Source organism: Micromys minutus, assembly GCF_963924665.1.
Source record: "Micromys minutus genome assembly, chromosome: 27".
Lineage (NCBI taxonomy): Eukaryota > Metazoa > Chordata > Mammalia > Rodentia > Muridae > Micromys > Micromys minutus.
In genome coordinates this window covers 38,580,064-38,599,633 of record NC_137962.1, presented here as the reverse complement: position 1 = coordinate 38,599,633, position 19,570 = coordinate 38,580,064, and the positions used below count along the sequence as shown (strand labels likewise).

General features: G+C 53.6%; 1 protein-coding gene across 1 annotated transcript; it reads right to left on the bottom strand.

Annotated features, from left to right (window-relative positions):
- Positions 1-732: 732 nt before the first annotated feature.
- NPTXR (neuronal pentraxin receptor) lies at positions 733-14,036 on the bottom strand. The gene is made up of 5 exons (XM_080938935.1): positions 13,354-14,036; positions 5,328-5,547; positions 3,723-3,970; positions 1,348-1,527; positions 733-1,053 (listed from the first exon to the last, which is right to left on the bottom strand). The coding sequence occupies exons 1-5, from the start codon at positions 13,927-13,929 to the stop codon at positions 829-831; spliced, it is 1,449 nt and encodes a 482-aa protein (XP_080795061.1). The 5' UTR covers positions 13,930-14,036; the 3' UTR covers positions 733-828.
- Positions 14,037-19,570: the final 5,534 nt, after the last annotated feature.

Sequence of the window (19,570 nt, the reverse complement as noted above, 5' to 3'; positions counted from 1 at the left end):
GGCCATGCAGAAAGAGGTGATATGGTGGCTAAGACTAGGCTCTGCCAGGGAAGTGTCTCCTCAGTCGTAGTGTGCTTCTGTTTTGGATGCTCTCAGGATAGGCTAGAGTGACCCAGCAGGTCCTGTCTCAGGCATGGAAGGGGTGGACAACCATGCTGGTGGGCAAAGTTGTCAGAGGATACAGGGGGTTATTACAGCCCTTTGGCCTCTGGGGTCTTGGACCCTAGCTGTGAGGGTAGGGGCTGGGAAGGGAACATCCTGGAAGCTGAGGTGGGGTTTGAACCGACATTGAACCAACACTTAAACCACAAGACACAGAGAAACTGGTGAGGGGCGGAGGAGGCAGGGGCAGTTGTCGAGAGGACCCCGCAGCCCCCGTGGGCAACTGAGGAAGCTAGAGGAAGAGCGTCTCATACATCTCTCGTATCCCTTCGACAGCCTGATGTCAGCCTGAAGCATAGGGGATGTGAGGGTCAAAGGCCACCTCTACCCACGACTCCTCAGGGGTGTCATTGGAGTTAGTGGGATCTGATATGATGTAGGACAGTGTGTGAGAGGGGAGAGACCAAGCCAATATGTTGCCAAGAGATGGGACTGCCTCAACCCCATACGTTGGGCAAATTGATGTGAGATACTGGTCCCTATCCAGGTGGCTGAGGGGACATCCATCTAGGGCAGGGCATTCTGGAGCAGTGGGGGCCCGTGAGGAGAAGTGGGAGGTATGGCCAGGAGTGGGAAGGCCAGCATGTGGACAGGCTGAGGAGGGAAATGCCCCTTCAAAGTCCCCAAACTGACAGGCAAGGGAGGGGCCCTGAATGAGCTGGCCCCTCATGCCTTAGCCCTTCCTTTGCACACATCAAAGGCGGCCTTCTTTGCACCTCCAAAGGCCTCTACCAGCTTATCTTCCCAGGGAACGACATTTCCCATCAGTGGCCCGGTGCAGTTGGCTATGCCCAGCACCTGGGCAGGAGTCAGAGCGTGGTCCCATAGGTTGAACTGTGCAATGTCTCCGACGAAGGCCTGCGTGGCGTCAAATCGGCCCCCCAAGGTATCCTGGGCCAAGACGGCAACAAAGAAAGGAGAGAAACATGGAATGAGGGAGGAAGGGAAGCGAAATCAAGCCAGGCCCTGAACCTGTCAAAGCTTGGTTCCTAAGGTTGTAGCCCCACCCCCATAGCCTCACTTCCCAGGGCTCCAGTCTCAGTCTCAAAGCTCCAAGGTTTGGGCCTCAATCCAGGTTCGAGTTCTACCTGCTTCTTTAGCTCTCAGCTGCCCATTTGCAAATTGGTGGGTCAGACAGAAGTGGGCGGGGCAGTGACTTGAGGAAGCACCCTCCCTGAGCCTTACCTGTTCTTGGCCCAGGATAAGGATGCCATGTGGCTTGATGGGATGCCAGGCTGCCAAGTTCTCACCAGAACCCCGCAGTTCTCCGTCCTGGTATGCAGACCACAGTCCATCCCTTGTAGTCCAGGCGATGCAGATATGGTGCCAGTTGCTGTCTTTCAGGCTTAGAGGCAGCTGGGCCACCTGGATACAGGACCCAAACCCCATGTCAGAGGCTCAAGGCTGGAGAAGTGTGAGGATGAGCCAGCCAGCCTCATAGATTTCCTCCATGGATGGAACCCAAGGCCTGACCTGCATTCCAACCGTTGTCTTTTCTGTCCCAACTCTTTTCCCACATGACCCCACCAAGCAACCTTCCTCAGACCACAAGGACTATCTTTTTGGTTTTCGGGGCTCTAAGGTCACACATGGCAGGGACAGTATCCACAAGTCTATTACCCTTGTACACCTAAAAGAGACCCCAGCACACGGTGGGGCTCATTCACTGGTATAGACAGAGAGCCTTGGGCTCAGAGGATGGGTGGGTCCCAGTGTCTGGCCTTGACTCTGCCACTAGCCCCCTATCTGACCTTGGGGAGACTTCTTTCTTTCCAGTGCCTCATCAGTAAAGTTGGAGAGAGAATACCTGGCTGCCGCCTCTTCCTGTCTCCAAGGCAGGTATGGCTAATCAATCACGAGCCTATACTTAAGCTGGGACTCTGCTCATGGTGCCCTAGAATCTACTCTTAATGGCTTGGCGCTGGTCTGTGAGGTGAAAACTACTTGTTGTCTGTGGCTTTAAATGGCTCCTGTATCTCCCAAATGCTTTGAGATCACGACTTCACAAGGCACTCTCTGATGCCTGCTGGGTATCAGGCCCCATTCCAGACTCAGAGGGTGGATCTGGGCGTGGCCTTGAACAAGCTGTGTCTGTATGGGAGAGCAGGGCTTTAGGGACAGCCTTTCGTCTAACTGTTCATGTCTACTGTCAGCATGACTGGATGTGGACTCACACAGGAGACATGCCTCTGTGCGCTAGTGCTTGTGAGAGTTTCCGAGGAAGATCTCATTGAGGGAAGACCTATCCTGATGTGGCTGACGGGCCAGGGTTACAGAGAGGATAAAAAGAAAGAGAGGCTAGCTCTTGCTCTGCTTCCTGACTGTGGTTACACTGTGACCAGCTTCCTCACACCCCTGCCCCTGACAGCTACAGCTGTTCTTGCCACTCTGTCTTCCCTCAAACTGTGAGCCACAACAAACTCTTCCTTAAACCTCTTTTGTCTGGTATTTTGCCATAGTCTGAGACAGACTTTAGAAGGGGAAAAAAAAAAAGCTGGGGACTGCAGGGGAGGTCAGTGGACACAGGGAAGGGGATGTGCTGACAAAGACCCCCGGAAGGACGTGAAATTTGGGTGTGGCACCGAAAACCTGGTGCTAGCCTCAGAGCAATGGTGAGAAGGGTGGCTTGCAGGAACAAGGTGCCCTGTCCAGGGTGCTGAATTCCCCATCTTAGGAGCCCAGTGCTGCCCTCTGGCCGCTCCCGAGCAGGGGCAGCCCTCTCCACGCTGAGCCCGGTCACCCCTGTGATGATTTGAACCTCAAAGTAGCACACTGACCCCCTGAGCTACTGCCTCCTGGACACCTGATGGGGCTCCCAGCTGCATAGCTTGTGGGCTGGGCTGGTCCCAGATGAGTGTGACCTGCATTTCCAGGGTGTCTCAAAAACAAACAAACAAACCACCACTCATCCCCTAGGCTGAAACACTGTGGTGGGCAGCAGGCAGTTTGAGGAGAGATGCTCTTCCTCACTTCATAGATGCCATGGCTGCCTTAGTCATGGGGACAGGTGGCCTGGCCAGGCAGGGGATGACCTAAGGGCAGGAAGGTGGGAGTAAAAAAGGAAGTTCCAAAGCCCATGACAGATGAGGAAACTAAGTCACAGGCTGGTAAGTGAGATCACCCAGTGAGCACATTAAAAAGCTAGAACTCAAACATTACCCTCAGAATGAAGTCTGATAGAGGCACCATTCCTTCCATGGTGGGGAGGGCAGAAGGGCAAGCTTTGGAGAGCACCAGCGGCCCTCCTTGGTAGTTACCTTCCTTCTCCTCCCACACACTCTTTTTAGAATGAGCAGAGCTCTCTCTAGGTGCAGATGCCTGTAGGCTAGCCTCTAGCGGGACAACTTCTGTTCCCCCTTCTTTAGCCGGCCCTGCATCTGGATTGTCTATATTCCCAGAACTGAACTTGGCACACAGTAGGTGTTAAATGTATGCTGGGTATAGTGAACAGGGGAGTAAAAGTGTCAGTTCACACTCATTCAGCTCCTAGGTAGTTCAGGGCACTGTGCTGTGGGAAGCGGGCCCCTAAGCCCTGCCCCAGCGTCCTAGACCCCGCCCACCTTGTCGTTGATCAGCAGCTCCATTGGCTCAAGGCCGGCCTCCAGCAACACGATCTCATTGGCCTGCCCAGGCACCGAGTAGGAGAAGGGAGTACCCTGGCCAGAGCCTCCCGACCTGGAGCGCAGCCACATGCAGGCAGTGAAGGCGTAGAGTTCCGGCAGCGCCTTGCGCACGCGGGCATACATGTAGTTGTTGCGGATGGGGATGCTGACCTTGAAGGCATCCGGGGGACTGTAGGCCGAGGACCCTGGAGGGGACAGGACGGGGTCAGAGGACACTGCGCAATGAGGGCTACTGGCTCCAGATCACCTGCGGAGTTGGAGGGGGCGGTGCACCACGTGGTTTCACCTAATCTCTGGGCTGAGGTGGAACTAAATTGGACCCAGGGGCTTTTGAATTCAGATGTCCTGAGTTCAAATCTCACCATCACTACTTTTCTGCCCTGAGTCTCTAGGAGATAAATGCAACCTCCTTGGGCCTTCATTTCTTCCGTAGAATGGGGCTAATGAACCATTTTCCATTCCACACTGTGAGGGGTGGTAGGCCCACGGGCTCATCAGATACGAACTATAATCATGAGTTGTTTGCCTTCTTAATAGGCATTGTGTGGTGCTGTGTGTGGCAGGCCGGGTTGGAAGTGCCTTCCTTACACCACTTCCTCGAAAGCTTAGGAGGTGGGCACTGTCACAATCCTTGGTTTTCAGGTATGTTTTGGCACACAGGTTACTTTCTGCCCATGATGTCCTTCCTTCCTCCTGCAGACAGTTAAGAGAAGAGGTATGTCCCCTGGTCTTCAGGGATGTTGGTAGAGGGTCCGTATATTGCTGGACTGGGTAAACATGGAGGTCGCTGCCAAAGTCCAAGTAGTCAACTGGGTGTCTCCCTGGAGCACCCTAGGCCTACTCTTCACCAACAGCTGAGCCCACCATGGCCCCTTGGCTCCCACAGGTACTTTCTGCTTTCACTCTCTAGGGCCGGGTTGAGTTCCCCTCCACTGGGAAGACACCCAGGTTTCTTTCTTCTGAACTTCCCCAGTCTCTCCCACTTGCCCTCCCAAGGACCAGTGAGAGCTCCTAAGTCTCCCCAACTCCACCCCCTCCATCTTTCAGGTAAGGACAGTGAGGCCTGAGAGAAGCAAATGACCTTTCAAGGTCGCAGATCCAACCTGGAACCCAGGGGTTGGACACTTATACCTACATTATGATTCTCTGACCCCCGGCTACTGCCAGGCCTGAGGCTTAAACAAACGGCAGAGGTTGACAGGTCGCTCAAAGGTGTTAATTGTGGATGGGCAGGAGTCTGAGGGATCTGGTTACAGGTCCAGACTATCCTCTTACCCATGGTGTGAACGTGACGAAGTCACTTGACCTCTGTCAAACTCACTGTCTTTACCTGTGAAACCCCTGGGGTTAGTGAAGATTAATTTGGCCAGGGTGTCATTACATAGCCAGCCCCTGGGCCCAGCAGAGCTAGAAATGACAACTGGGACTTCAAAAGTGACAGCAACCCCCCAGCAGGTTCTCTCTGTCATATTCCACAGCCTCTGGAAGTTCCAGCCAGAGACCAGGACCAGGCAGCTCAGTCATCTGCACCCCGGGACCTACCATGCTCCAGCTCGGCCACACGACCCTGAAGGGCATCCAGCTCCTTCTCCACTTCCTGTCGCTGCTGGTGGCTGCCGTGACTGAGGGCAGCACGCTCCTTTTCCAGTGCCAGCACCTTCGCCAGCAGCTGGCCTTCTAGCTCATCCATCTTGGAGTTCAGGGCAGTGGGCACGGCGGGGGCTGGTGCCGAGGACAGGTTCCCCCGGGCTGGGAGCTCCTGCTGCTCCAGAGAGAAAGGAAGGATGGTGATGTCACACGGTGGTGCCTGGCTTCCCATTGCTAAGCTGGCATAGATATGGCAGGCAGGGCATGCACACAGAGGGAGTGAGGACCCTCACAAACACAGCCTCGGAGTGGACAAAGCATACTGAGAGCTCCTAGGGCCCTCTGGCTGGGCCGCATGATACAAACCCCCCTTCTAGGACTGGGACACAGCTGAACGCAGGCCCTTCGGACACACCTGTGACTCTAGTGTCCCGTTATCTTGGAATTGTAGTAACAATCCCAGACTCAAGTGACAGCCAAGGGTGCAAACTCAGCTTGGGAACCATCCTGTTGTATGAATGCTAGGAAAACATGTAAACTGTTCCGAATTGATTTCCTCATGGGACAACCACATTATCACCTTGGAATTGTTCTAGGGAGGAGTGTGTGGCAAATACTAGTAAACAGAGCCGGCTGGCTGGCAACGTCTTTGGCATTCTGGGTGTTTCAAGGCCGGTTCTGATACCCTGTGTCCAGCACGGGAGAACAGTATTCAGAATCTTCTTTGTTCTGTCTTAAATTGGGCAGAATTGAGGCAGGCAGGCTTAGGCCACAGGTTCAGACTGGAAAGGACATTCTCTGGTGAACACATTACAGAAGTGTCAGCAGAGTTTTGAGGAGCCAAATTGGATGTGGCTTCCTTAGCCCTCCTCACCCCTCCCCCCCAGTTTCTTCAAGGCTCAATGTTTCCACACTCCTCAGGGGTCCAGGCAGCGAGTGATACCTAAGTCCCTGGCTTGGGTTCCATGACAGAAGCGCAGTAGTATCTTCCATGCTTAGGGTAGCATCTGGCACACAGTAGGTGCTCATGGAACACAGTGGGTGCTTGTGGTGCACAGCAGATGCTCGTCTATGTTTGGCCAATGAACAAATTGGGAAGATTCTCTGAACAGAGGTGAGGGCCAAGTCTGAACTTGTCCCAGACCTCCAATTATTTGAGGTAACCTCACTTCATGTGAGAGCCACTCAGCAGTGCTGGGGACAGATGACACACAGAGGGTGCCGGGCTCCTTAGGGAGCTTCAGGACAGATGCTGAGAGGAGCATGTGCCTGACTGCCGGTGGCGAGCAGGATGGAGAACTGTCTGAACCCTCCGGTGTGCCCCATGACTGTGGACTCCCTGTGACTCCCACTGAAGTTCCCCACCATGACAGATCCAGAGGGTGGCTATGGCTTGTCTTCCACCGGTATCTTTTGGCACAACCCATGCATCTGAAACCCTGTGGCTGACACACATCCCAGTTTTGGGCCTCTCTCCCTGTGCACCACAGCCCTCATGTGGGGTGTCACAGAGCCCCAACTTATAGGTAGAACAGTGGAAGCAGGCAGTCATCCCCTACCCTGCTCATGAGAGACAATACCAAAGCTAAGTTTGAACCCTACACATCCTCAGCCCGAGGTCACATTATTGGTTCCCAAGGCAGCTCCTGTGTCCCAGAACACATGAATTCAAGGGGCACGCTTATCTTCTTATCACAAGAAACGTTAAGATGTGTGCCCAGTGACCAGCAAGGCCAAGGCTGGGTCACGGAGGCTGAAAGGGTCCCTATATTGTTCTTATGGGGCAGAGTTAGTGCCTTTAGGCTCAGGGTACTTAAGGGCTACTGAGAGACACTGTCTTGTCTCTGGTTGGGGACTGGGTGGCCTTCATTCTCCTTCCAGAGCAGCCAGGACAGAACTATTTACACTGAAGGGTCTAGCTGCTTCCTTCAAGGTGACACACAGGTGGCTGGGGATGGGGAGCGTGTACAAGCTGTCCCTGGTCAAAGTTCCCGTTGGTGGCACCAGGAGGCCAGGGAGGAGGGGGCTCAGAAACTGGGCGGCAGCCTCCCTCCACCCCAGCATGTGAATCAGAGAAACACGACGCCCCCACCCCGCTTCCATCTGCCATGGCGCAGGCTGTGTGGCGTGGGCTCCGTGGGCCTCATGCCAAGTGGGCCCCAGCCTGAGACAGTAGCGGGGACAGCAGGGATGATGTCACACTATCCCCCACTCAGCGCCTGATAGGGCAGGAAGGGAGGTCTGGACTCCAGGCGCGTTGCTGAGAGTCTGTGGTAGAGTTTATTATCTCTGGGCCTAGAGCCAAAGCCTAGGGTTCTAGGCCCAGTTCAGTGACTTAGGAGCCAATGGGGGTGAGGTGGAAGTAGGAAGCTCCTTAGCCTCAACAGGGAACACCAAGAAAGGAGCATTGCTGACAGGTGCAAACTTCTCAGCTGCTCTCCTCTTATCTCCTGAGGACTAAGTGTTGAGGCTCAGAGAGGGTGAGCTGCCTGCTTAAAGTCACACAGCAGTCCTGTGCCCACTCCTCATACCAACCCTCACAGCCTGAGTCTCAGTTTATTCTTCTGCCAAGTTGGATATGCATTATTGTCCTGTCTGCTAAGAAAGCCTAAAGGGATGATCTGAGCGGCCACGAGAACACCAGGAAAGGCAGGCTGGGTCACCCTGTGTAGGACAGCCTCACAGAGGGTCCCATAGGAGGATCCTGCAGCGTGACATGGCTGAGGTAAAGAAGGAAATAGAAAGCCAATGCTCAGTCTGTCCCTGTCTGCTCGGCCCAGGTTCTGAGGACAGTAGTATAGGCCTGCCCACCCCAACTGTGCAAATATCCTGTGAGTCGTGCCAGCTCACACCCTGGCTCCAACATCTGGGTGGCTTTTATGGAAAGATGCCATGCCTCAGTTCCCTTATTGGCACAAGAGCAATATAATCTCAGAGTCCCCAGGGGTTCTGGGGACTGTGTGGAGTGCTGACTTCACTGCCACCAACCCTACCTCACTGTCTTAAGGGGCTGCAGATACAGCTCGGTGGGCAGAGGACTCCAGTACTCCAAACGCTTCGTGTGGTGGTGCACACCCCGTGACCTCCCCCCCCCCTCAGGAGGTGAAGTCAGGAGGGTCAGAAATTTCAGGTTATCCTTGGCTACATATCAAGCTGAAGGCCAACCTGGATTACATGAGATCCATCTCAAAAATAGATAAACAAACACATGTCTTGAAAGGATTCATACTTCTCCATATCCAGCCCCGAAACCATTTGTCAAGTTATTACGCTGAGAGAAAAGTGAGGCACTGGCAAGTCCCTCGGTCTCTCTGATCCTAGTGCTGATGGGCACAGTGATGGAGGACAACAGAGCTCCACTGTTGTCCTTGGCGTTCAGTGGGGATAAGATACTCAAGACATCCTGCGGATATTCATTAAGTTCATTCTTTGGTGAGTAGCCTAACCTTGGACCTTACCCCACCATGGACAAAGACCTCCAGAGTGGAACAATGCTTGATATCATGAATTAGCAAACCATCCATATTTAAACCGTGAGAGTCCTGAGTCCTTTACACCCACCAGCTCATGGAAGCTTGCGAATGACCAGGCCTGGTGGGCGAGACTCACTCTCGAGTGGGTGTGGAAACTCTTACAGCCACTTTGGGAAAATGTGTCACAGTATCTACCGATGCTAAATATACGTCCCTGCTGGCACCCAGGCATCCCACTGCTGGGGACAGGGCCAGGAGAGAGGAGGCTGATGGCCACCCAAAGAGACCATACAGTGTTCACAGGAGCTTCATGCTGGTACAGGACGGAACTCGGTCTGTCCTCAGTTAAGCCGGTGACGGTGCCTATGTGCAGTGACAAATGGCCACTGCCACAGACTCACGACACAGGAACAAAGCTTCACAAGGTTCAAATACAAGCAAAACTCATCAATGGTGATCATGGCCAGAAAGGGGCGGGGGGACCTCAGTGATTTTGGGAGGCCAAGAGAACCTACAGGACCTGCAAATGTTCTAGCTGGTACTTTGGGAGTACTTTCCCAGGGGTGTCCATATATCTCTCCCCAGACCTGTCCATTTGTGTCCTTTGTAAGTGAGACATATGAACCCTTACAGTCTGTGGATGTATTTTTTCTGTGGTAGACCACAGAAATAGAAGGTGGCTGTGCTTCTGACACAGCCAGAAGGGCCTCTCAGGAGAACAAGAGGGGTTGTTTGTTTGTTTGTTTGTTTGTTTGTTTTTAGGATGTAGGATGTCCCGTCTCATTCAACAGATCAGGTAATTGAGGATCAGACAACAGAAGGGTTTCAAAGGTCACAGCCTGATAGTGGCAGCCTCATGCTTTAGAAAGCCAGGCTTCTTGCTAGGATGAAGGCTTTCCATTTACAGACTCAAGCTAAGGGCCTTTCACACCCCAGCACACCCATTTTACAGATATGAAAACTGAGATCTAGAAAGGAAGTGCTCCAAGCAATAAGTAAGCCCCATGCAGCTGGCCCCCCCTGGGGCCATTTAGAGTTAGCAAGGTGTCTGGGAAATATCTGGCCTGCTATAGGTTTGAGATGGACTCTCGTGTAGCCCAGGCTGGCCTTGAACTTGCTATGTAGCTGAGGATAACTTTGAAAGTCTCACCCATTACCTTCTAAGAGTTAGGGTTATAAGTGTGTATCACAATGCCCCATTTATTCTGGGCTAGAGATTGGACTTGGGGGCTTTGTGCATGCTTGGCAAACACTCATTGATGGAACTTCACCCCAGCCCCTCCCTGGGGAGACTTCACAACAGTGAGCCCGGACAGGAGCAAGGGGCAGAGGTCTGCCTGTATTGCGTCCCTCAGACTCTGAGCCTTCAGGTGTTCTCTCCCAAGACAGAAACGGTCATGGCCTATTTCACATGACAGAGACAGAAGAGGCTAATGTATAATACATATTTCAAAAGGGCCAGCTGCTCCTGACAGCCCCAGGGAAGTCTCCACAGCAGCAGAGCCAGCCTCTGAGACCTGGCCAGCACCATGCTCACTCGTACTGCCCAAAGATGGAGGTGAGCACTGCCCTCACTTGCGTTCCTCACTGTCTCGTAGGTGGGGGAGGTCTTACCTCACCAAGTGTAGAGTTAGCACGAAGAACCTGACAGGAGGGACCTGATACTAATAGGTCAAATCTAGGCTCTGATGCTGGCTGACCTGGAGCCAGTGTTTTCATCTCTCTGGGTCAGTTTTTCTCCCCTCCCCCCCTTTTTTGGGTAAGAGAGGAATAGCTTCTCCTCCATAGAGTGAAGGGAACATTAAATGAGATGTTGTAAAGCTTCCGGTGTACGGTAAGTGCTTCGTAATATGGGCGATCACGATTAGAACATCAGTAAGTGTTACTTCCTTGAACCCAGCATCCTCTGGGATTTCCATCAGGATGCTCTTCACAATGGCTCTGCTCCAGGCCCGGAGGGGAGTATTGGGGGGGAGGGGTGCAGGGTGGTGGAGGGCAGGGTTTATGTCAAGAAAAAAAAAAACTAATCTTGAAATTTTACCCTATGCTTACATTAGCACAAAAATGAAACTCTAGGATAAGCCAACATGGCCGAATGCCACTTGAGTGAACGAGCTCCCATCGAAAGTGGTGCTTGGAAGTGAACATCCCCCGACCTGAGAATGGCTCTCCCGGGACTCCAGCTAAAGGCTTCGTTCAACAGACCGAACAGCATTGCCACTGTATACAGAGAACCAGAGGCGACCTTGCCCATCTAAGACACGCAAGCTAGTGATGGATGGATGGGGGCAGGGGCTTGGTGGATGTTGGTTCTGCCCTGGCCTGTTACAATGCCTGCTAGTGGACCGGTATCAGGGGCTGGGCTGCAAAGGAGGAGAGATTAGAGGAATTGATTGAAAAATGTCTCCTCAAACCTGTTGACTTTTTTTTCCCCGAACAATGAAAATAAGTTTTAAAAAGAAATCAATGTTTTTTTTTTTTTTTTTCTGAAGTCCTCAAATATGGTCCCCATCTGAGGTAGGAGAAGGACAACCTTCCCTGTCCACGTATTGGAATCAGGTCTGGCTGGAGATGGTGTGACTCAGGGGTGCAGTGGTGGGTGACAATGTTGGGGGACGTGATATGGTCAGGGAAGGCCTCTGGAATGACTGAGTCTTAGAACGGGTGCTAACGTGGGGACAGTGGACTGACCCAAGCAAAGGTGGGAGAGACCTGAGAGATGGGGCTGGGGACCCCAATCAGATTCAAACAGGTGGCCAGGTTCAGGCTGAAGAGTGTGCCCCCGTGAAGAACCTCAGGGTAGGCTTTAGGAACACCCAGGGGTACAGAGAGCCAAGAAGGACATTGAAGCAGACAGAGATACTTCAGTGGAGTGAGAAGGGGGCAGAGGCAAGAAGTCAGGTGACTGAGGGGGGGGCAGCAAGGTAAAGACTGGAAACCCCCTTCAGCTCATCACCTCTGGGGACATTAGCAAGAATGTATTCAGGGGACTGCATCCATGACAGCAGACCTGGAGCTGTCACCCACACTGACTGAGAAGAGAGGGGGAAACCAGTTAGTGGCCTAGAAGTCACGGGTCCCTACTGAGTAGCAGTGTGGCCCCAGGCCATTGACTCTGGCTGCTGCCAGGTTCAGAGACTAGACCTGGTAGCTCCATGTCGGTCTCACTCAGCAAACAGGAGAAGAGGACTGTAGAGAAACCGGGGTTCCCCAAGCCTGGGAAGCCGACCTACTGCCAAGTCCCAGCTGCCAGGGTCCCTCAGCCTCGCAGGGCCACCGCAGGGAAGCCCACCCTGTCAAAAAAACAGGTGCCAGGGAACACAGTCAGGGTCAACACAACCGTGCCAGTCACAGATGTGGGAGGGGTCACCTGTGTCACCTGTGGTGCCAGGACTAGGGCAGGGATGGAAAGTTGAGGGAAAATTCAAACGCTGTTAAAGGGGGAATTTGCTGCCATTCATGTCTTTGTATCTCTGCCACTGGAGTGTCTGTCTGGTGAAGCGTATATTGTCACAGAGCCCACTGTACAGATGAGGAGACTGAGGCCGCCCTTCTCTGCAGCTCTTATCTGGTCATTTTCCTGCTTTCGGGTTTAGGAACTTTACCCCTTGGCTGGCCTCCCTCTCTGCCACTTGGCTCAGGAGGTTCAAACTGGATTTTCTCTCATCTCCATAAGAGGAGTGGGAACCCTGGAGGTGGTAATAGGAGGCTGTGGTCTGATACCCTGAAGGTGGGGGTGTGAGCAGCCACCTCCCTGGTGACCGGATGGGATGGAACCTATAACCTTCCCACAGGTATCTCCGCATCCTATCTCTCCCTCCTTCCAGGATCTAGCCTGTGTCTGGAAATCAGTCCAAGGCTTTCCAGGCTGTTTGTTCGTCCTGCCCAATCTGTTTTATCTATACTTCCCGAGACTGGGAATTTGTAACAGGGAGTTAAGGGACCATAGGTATAATCAATCAATGCCTTAGTATCACATACAAACCCGAGTAGGGTCCGTACTACCCGGGCTCCTTGGATCTGACCTGGAAAAGGAGGCAGAGGGAACTAAGTGGACCCCTATTGGTGAATCATCCGCTGATTTTCCTAAGAGTCCGGAGCTTCAGGTTTATAAGCTGGGCGTGGTCCGAAGATAAGAGGCAATGCGGGCGTGCAGGTTGGTGTTAATGAGGCATTCTTGGGCTTGCGACGAGTACGGCTAACGGTACACTTAACGATAGTGAGTATGGGGTGGGAGGAGCTCTAGGTTCCTAAGGAAGGACATCTAATGTGAGCATCTTACGTGCCGAACATCCCCACACCTGCGTCTCAATCAATTTCCACTACAAGTGGACACCGTTCTTCCATTCTCATGTCCCAATCACCATGCCAGGCTCCCACCCACTGCCATGGTGCCTGCCAGGGGCATACTTAGGGTGACCAGACGGCAGCTTCAGGGACCCGGGACCCGCGCGCCGCAGGCAGAGCAGGGCCCCTCACCCCGTGTCCTCCGACGGCGCGCCACTCACCTCAATGCGCTCGATGCGGTCTCGCAGCGCGCGCACCGCGTTCTCCAGCTCCAGAAGCAGCGCGGGTGAGTCCCAGGCGCCGTCGGCCATGGTGTCGCGGCGGGGTCCGGCGTCCTGGAGGCCGCGGGGCAGGCCGCTCTCGCAGCGGCCCAGCTTGCCGGTGAGCTCGCGGATGGTGTCCCGGTCTGCGCGGATGCGCGCCTCCTGCTGCAGCGCCGTCTGGCGCAGCTGCTCCGCGGTGCTCTGCAGCAGCAACAGCTCCGCGCGCTCGCCCGCCGCGTCCCCCTGCTCGGCCCCCGACGGGCAGGCGGCGGCCAGGGGCGTGCAGAGGAAGCGACTGAGCAGCGGCCCGGGCGGCGGCGGGAAGACGCTAGCCGCCGGCTCCCCGGGCAACACCGAGGGCCCGGCCGAGCCGCCTGCGCCGTGCAGGGCGCTCAGGCTGCGCTGCGGACCCGGGGCACCCGCGGCCGAGGTGGCCGAGGCGTTGTCGGTGCCGCCGGGCAGCGCGCGCGCGGGGCTGGCCGCCAGGGGCACGCTGGCGATGATGCAGATGACGGCACCGAGGAACGCCAGCATGCCCGCGGCCAGCAGCACGGCCAGGAACTTCAGCGTGAGGCGCGGAGGGGGCGCGCGAGGCCCCCGGCAGGCGCGGCGGCGGGGTCGGGGCGCAGGGCCCGGGAGCGCGGGAGCCGGAACGGGAGCCTGAGCAGGAGTCGGAGCTGTCGCCGCGGCTGCTGCTGCCGCCGCTCTGAGCCCGCGCGGCGGGAGGAGGAGAAGGCGGGCGCGGCGGCCCCGCCCCACTCGCTCCCCGGGGGCCGGCCGAAGCCCAACCCCGCACCCGTTCGGTGCCGGGAGCCGGGGTGCGTGCGCCACGCCCAGGGCTTCATCTCCCGCGAAGGGAGGTGACTGGATGGCTACGTGGTGGCTGGGTTTTAAGGCGACCCTGCGTTCTGGGCTCTGATCCTCTCCGGGTCCCCGGAATGCCCACAGCTGTGTCCCTGCGGGGCTCTGGCCTCAGCATGCTGCAACCTTGGTTGCAGTTAACACTCAGCCTGAATATGTTCAATGATACAAATGAGGAAACTGAGGGCTCTGGGCACAGCACGATGCTGGATCGGTTGTAGTTAAGCCTCAGGGTGAACATGCTCCTGATAACAAAGAGGAAACTGAGACCCTAGGAGGCCAAGTGGCAGCCCAAGGTCACACAGCTAGAATGCATTTGAAGCAGCATTTGAGGTGAGCCATGTCTGCCTGGACAGGACTACCAAGGTGGAAGCTAGTGAGAAAACAGACAGTAGTTAGGGATGAGGAGGCGATTTGACCTAATCCGTTTCTGCTGTGGTCTCCTGAATGTCACCTGCTACCTCCTCTTTCTAGAGGAGCAGGTTCACTTTACTCCAAGCACCCCATGTGAGTCCTTAGGCCTGCAAGCATCTAGGTTCCCAGAGGAGAAACCCCTAGCTCGCTGCAGCCTCTGTCAGAATGGCAGGTGGGACGAAAGCTGGTGGGCGCCAAGGCCAGGCAGGAGTGGGCTATGTGTGTGTAGGTTTTACTTCATCGTGTCTGAAATGTCTATATATATTCTGTGTTAACTTGGCAATGAAAAACTTTTTTTAAAAAAAATCTTCCCACCTTTTGCAGTCCAGCTTCAGCCCTACTGTTCTGCAGGCTGTCTCTGCCTGGGGTAGATTCCTGAGCTGGGAGAACGCTGCACAGCCTGGAAGGTCCGTGCTGCAGCCTGGGGTTCATGGCAATTGCTCACTAAGTCCTGAGCCAAGCCTTGACCATCTCAAAGTCTCTGACCCCCACAGCTACCAATGTAGTAGACATGACTGGGGACCAGGACATTCTTGAAGAGGCAGCAGCCCCCAGAATCCTGGGGACCTTACCTGGCTACTGACACCCCATGGGTGGTGGGTCCATGGGCATAGGTTCCAAGTCCCTTCCCTCTCCAGGCATGAGGATTATGTCCCCTTTGCTCACCCACCTCCTAGAGTCAGGGATTGGTGTCCGGATGCTAGCAAGTAGCACAGGCAGCCTGCAAATACTGGCTCTGCTCCCCATGAGCACCCAGAGCCAGGCTGATGGTAATTAATAACCTGAAAACCCAGGCCAGGCAGCATGGCTGGAGATCTAGCCTCAGATCTTTGGAGCCAATGGAGCCTTAGGGGTACAGAAGACATCAGCACCCCAGCTTATTCTAGTATGTCCATGAAGACAGACACACAGACAAAATCCCCAGGAGAAATGTGGTTCAAGAGCCAGGAATCCCGAAAGAGGCCAAGAGGAAGCCACTCCCAGTAGCAGAACAGTCAACTGTAGTTTGAGGGTCATCAACTGCCCTGAGAATTTGGACACAGCCGAATAGATGAATAAAGAGGCTGGAGATGAATCTTGTTTAAACTAGTCTAGTAATTGCTAAGCATGGCCATTAAGCCAATGGTATTAATATGTCACCCCTCTCCTTAAGCACCTGCCAGTGGCACCCCATCTCTTGTTGGGAACTATCTTTACAGAGATAGTTATACAGTGACAACCTTGGGAAACATGGAGTATTGTCCTCTGAGCAGAGAGCAGGTTTGCTTGCTGATCAGAGTACAATTCACATCTTGAGGACCACAGCGGGGTGGGTCAGCTGATAAACCATCGAAAGAAGACTGAGGCTGTCCTAGCTCACAGTGGATTGGCTGTGCTGCAGACCTACTGTGTGTGAAGCCACAGGGTGCTATTGCCTACATACAGTGATTGCTGCCTGCTTTGATGTGAAAAGCACCCTTCCCTGTCTCCCCAATTTCCACCCTGTCCCCCAACTCCCACCCCTACCCCTGAAAGGAGGATCTTGACTTTTTTCTAGTATCTGTGAAACCTGATGACTTGCTGGTTTGTTTTTGAGACAAAGTCTTTCTATGTAGTCCTTGCAAGCTTGGATCTTGGCCTCAAGTTCTTCAAGAGACCAGGTTAGCCTCAAACTCATAGAGAACCCTCTGCCTCTGCTTCAGAGAGCTAACTTGCCAGTTTGCAGGTGAGGTGGATCTCAGGCCTTTCTTCATCCCTTCAGTGTCTGCCTCCATAAAATGGGGAATATGAGAGTATACAAAATATAAAGTGAGAATATACAAAAAAGATTCTCTCTGGCTGGGGAGCGCTCAGCTGGCAGAGTGCTTGGCTAGCGGGCATGAAGCCAGGAAGTGGTTCATGTCTGAAATCACAGCGTTCGGGAGGTAGAGACAGGAGGACCAAGAGTTCCAGGTCATCCTGGGCTTCACGAGACAGAGAAAGAAAGAAAAAGGAGGGCAGGGAGATAGAGACAGAGAGACAGAGACATGTACACACAGAGAGGCAGACAGACAGAAAGACACACACAGAAAGGCACAGAGAGATACAGAGAGACATACACACAAAGAGACAGAGAGACCGATACAGAGAGGAGATAGATAGATAGATAGAGAGAGAGAGAGATAGAGAGATAGATAGATAGAGAGATAGAGAGATAGACAGAGATGGATGGATGGATGGACAGACAGACAGCTGGGTAAATGGATAGATGATAGATAGTTAGAGAATTGGTAAGCTGAGCATAATTTGTGCCCACTGCCTGCAGTGACCTCACACTGCAAATTGCCCAGGCACGGCAACACCGCCCAGCTCTGCCTTGGTCCTTGGAAGCCCAGCCTGCAGCATCATGTCCTCCATTTCTCTCAGCACGAGCCCCTTCCCCATCTCCAGTAGCTCCTTGGAGAAGACTTCCCCACAGGCAGCGAGCGCCATTGATTCCATCTCTTCTGGGATTGTCCCTCCTTAATCCTAACCAAGATCCTACAGGGATGGTCAGAGGGTGTTCTCCAGAAGCCTCCCCTAAGACCAATGGCACCCTTGTTTTCCTCACAAGTCTTGCATCATCCTTAATTTTCTTTTCTAGTGCTGGTACAGAGCCCAGGGCATGTGCGTGTTATGCCAGTGCCCTATCCTGGGCTATTCCCTCAGAGCTCTTGGGTTTGTATTTCTTCATTTTTATTCCATTCTTAGGATGAGGAAAATTTGTTATAAATCACATATGTACTCATTAGGATTTTAGGGGAGAGAGGGCTGAGTGTGGTGGTACACACCTTTGATTCTAGCACTTGGGAAGCAGAGGCAGGGGCATCTCTGTGAGTGCCAGGGTCTGTGGATTTCAGGCCAGTTACAGCCACATATATTGAGACCCTGGATAGCAACAAAAAACAAAATCTGGGTGTGGTGGCGCAAACCTGTAAGTGTGACAGGGGTCTGGGCAGCTAGATATAGATGGAAAGCAAATGAGGAAGGTGCACATGCTGACCTCTGACTTCTACACATACATGCATACACATACATGTATACCTCCACATACATAAAAACATGCCACAATATGCCACAAATACAATAAAGTAAATGAACAGACAAATAAAAGTTCTGCTCAATTACTGTTTATCACACTATGGTTGATTAAAAAAAAACAGGCTTGATACAGGTGAAAGAAATATAATCACATCCCTTCTAAAGACATAGGACACGGGTCAGTGGGCGGACTTAGCAGGTACTTGCTGCCAAGCCTGACATTCTGAATTCAGTCCCTCGGATCTGCATGGTAGGAGGACGACTGCAGAGAGTCATCCTCTGACCTCCACGCACACGTGTTGTGGCATGCATGCCCCCATAAGTAGACAAATGCAATAAAACCTGTAAGCGTGTACAGTTCCTACATAGATTGCTGGTAGTCTCCACGGCAGGCATGGAGCACAGCCAGGATCTGAATGTGGGCGTGGGGCCACCAACTCATACCAGATGGCCTGGGATTTTCCTCAGTTTCAGGGGTGAGTGTCCTGCACCCCAGGGAATCTCTCAGGCCTGGACAAATCATTAATGTGGCCCCGCCCCTGGGTCCCCAGTCATTCTGCCACACCTCCTCCGTGTTGCCAGGGAGCAAATTGTGACCACACACCCTTCCCTCCTGTCAGCCTTGGGTGCCCTCCCTTGCAGCACCTTCTCAGTGCCCAAGTGACTAATAAATGCTACCTGATTCCTTATGTGCTCCTAGGCACGGGTGCTCAATGTTATTTCCCACTTTTGGTGCTCTCTTGCCCCTTTATGACTGGCGTCCTGAACTCATTTATAAATTTGACTCAACCCGCTCCAACCTCCCCAGAAGGAAAACAGGACTTAGCTGAGGCCCCAAGAGGTTTGCACATTTGTAGTGGATTCTGGGTCAGGAATCCCAATCAATATGGAGAAACTTGGAAATGCGTGTGGGGAGAGCATGCCTCCTGAGAACGTCAAGAGATTTCTACCCAGACTCTCTGCTTCCTGGAAGCAGCTAGAGAGACAACCCAGCCACAGGCCTGGGTAGAAAGGGGACATCTGTTCCTGCAGTCTCTAGAGGGGATCCAAAGCAGGAGGAAGAGTGGATTCTGTTGGCAGAGGCATTCAAGTTGTGCAGAGTCCTGGCCAGGGCCAGAGAAGAAAGGCCAGTAGGAACAGGGCCAGCAAGGCTGCCGTCTGTTGCTATGAGGGACAGGCTGGGTTCCCAGTAGCTCCCAGATACTGGGGCTCTTCCTCCCGAGTCTTGGCTTGTGGGGTCTCATCCATGGCCAGACTCCAGCTACATGTTATATGATACCCACTTTATAGTCCACACCAGGGGAAGCTAAACTTGGGTTCAGTGTTTGTCCTGGGGTCCCATGGACAGTGGATGCCCAAGCTGGCACTTGGCAGTTGTCAGTCAACATCTCCCATTGCCACCTGTCATCCCTGTTCTGTGTAGATGTCCTGAGAAATGGCTTCTTCCTGCACAGTCTTAGTGGCCCCACACCCGTGTCTCTCCCACTAATCAATGGCTTATGTGGACATTTAAGTTCTTTACATCTATTGTGGGGTGGGGGAGATAGATGTGTGTACACATCAGGGGTCAGAGGCCTGCAGGAGTTGGTTCTCTCCCCGACACGTGGGTCTCAGGGACTGAATTCTGGCCATCACTCTTTGTGGCAGGAGCCTTCTTTACCCACTGAGCCCTGCATGCATTTTTGAGGCCCAGGAGCCAGTTTCCCACTTGTGGGTCTCTGGTCCCTGGATAGAGCCAGGTGCATCTGCTTTCAACACAAAGAGGGTAGTGATCTAGGAAAGGGAATGGGGGTGTGTCTGGGGTTCCTCAGATGCTGCCTTCAGAGCGTTGGGAGACTTTTATTCTTGTCTGTTAAATGGC

Excerpts from the sequence above, each read along its gene's own strand:
- NPTXR (XM_080938935.1), bottom strand. The coding sequence starts at position 13,929 with ATGCTGGCGTTCCTCGGTGCCGTCATCTGCATCATCGCCAGCGTGCCC. Across the intron at positions 5,548-13,353 it reads ACCGCATCGAGCGCATTGAG|CAGGAGCTCCCAGCCCGGGG; the intron begins GTGAGTGGCGCG and ends TCTCTGGAGCAG. Across the intron at positions 1,054-1,347 it reads TTATCCTGGGCCAAGAACAG|GATACCTTGGGGGGCCGATT; the intron begins GTAAGGCTCAGG and ends GTCTTGGCCCAG.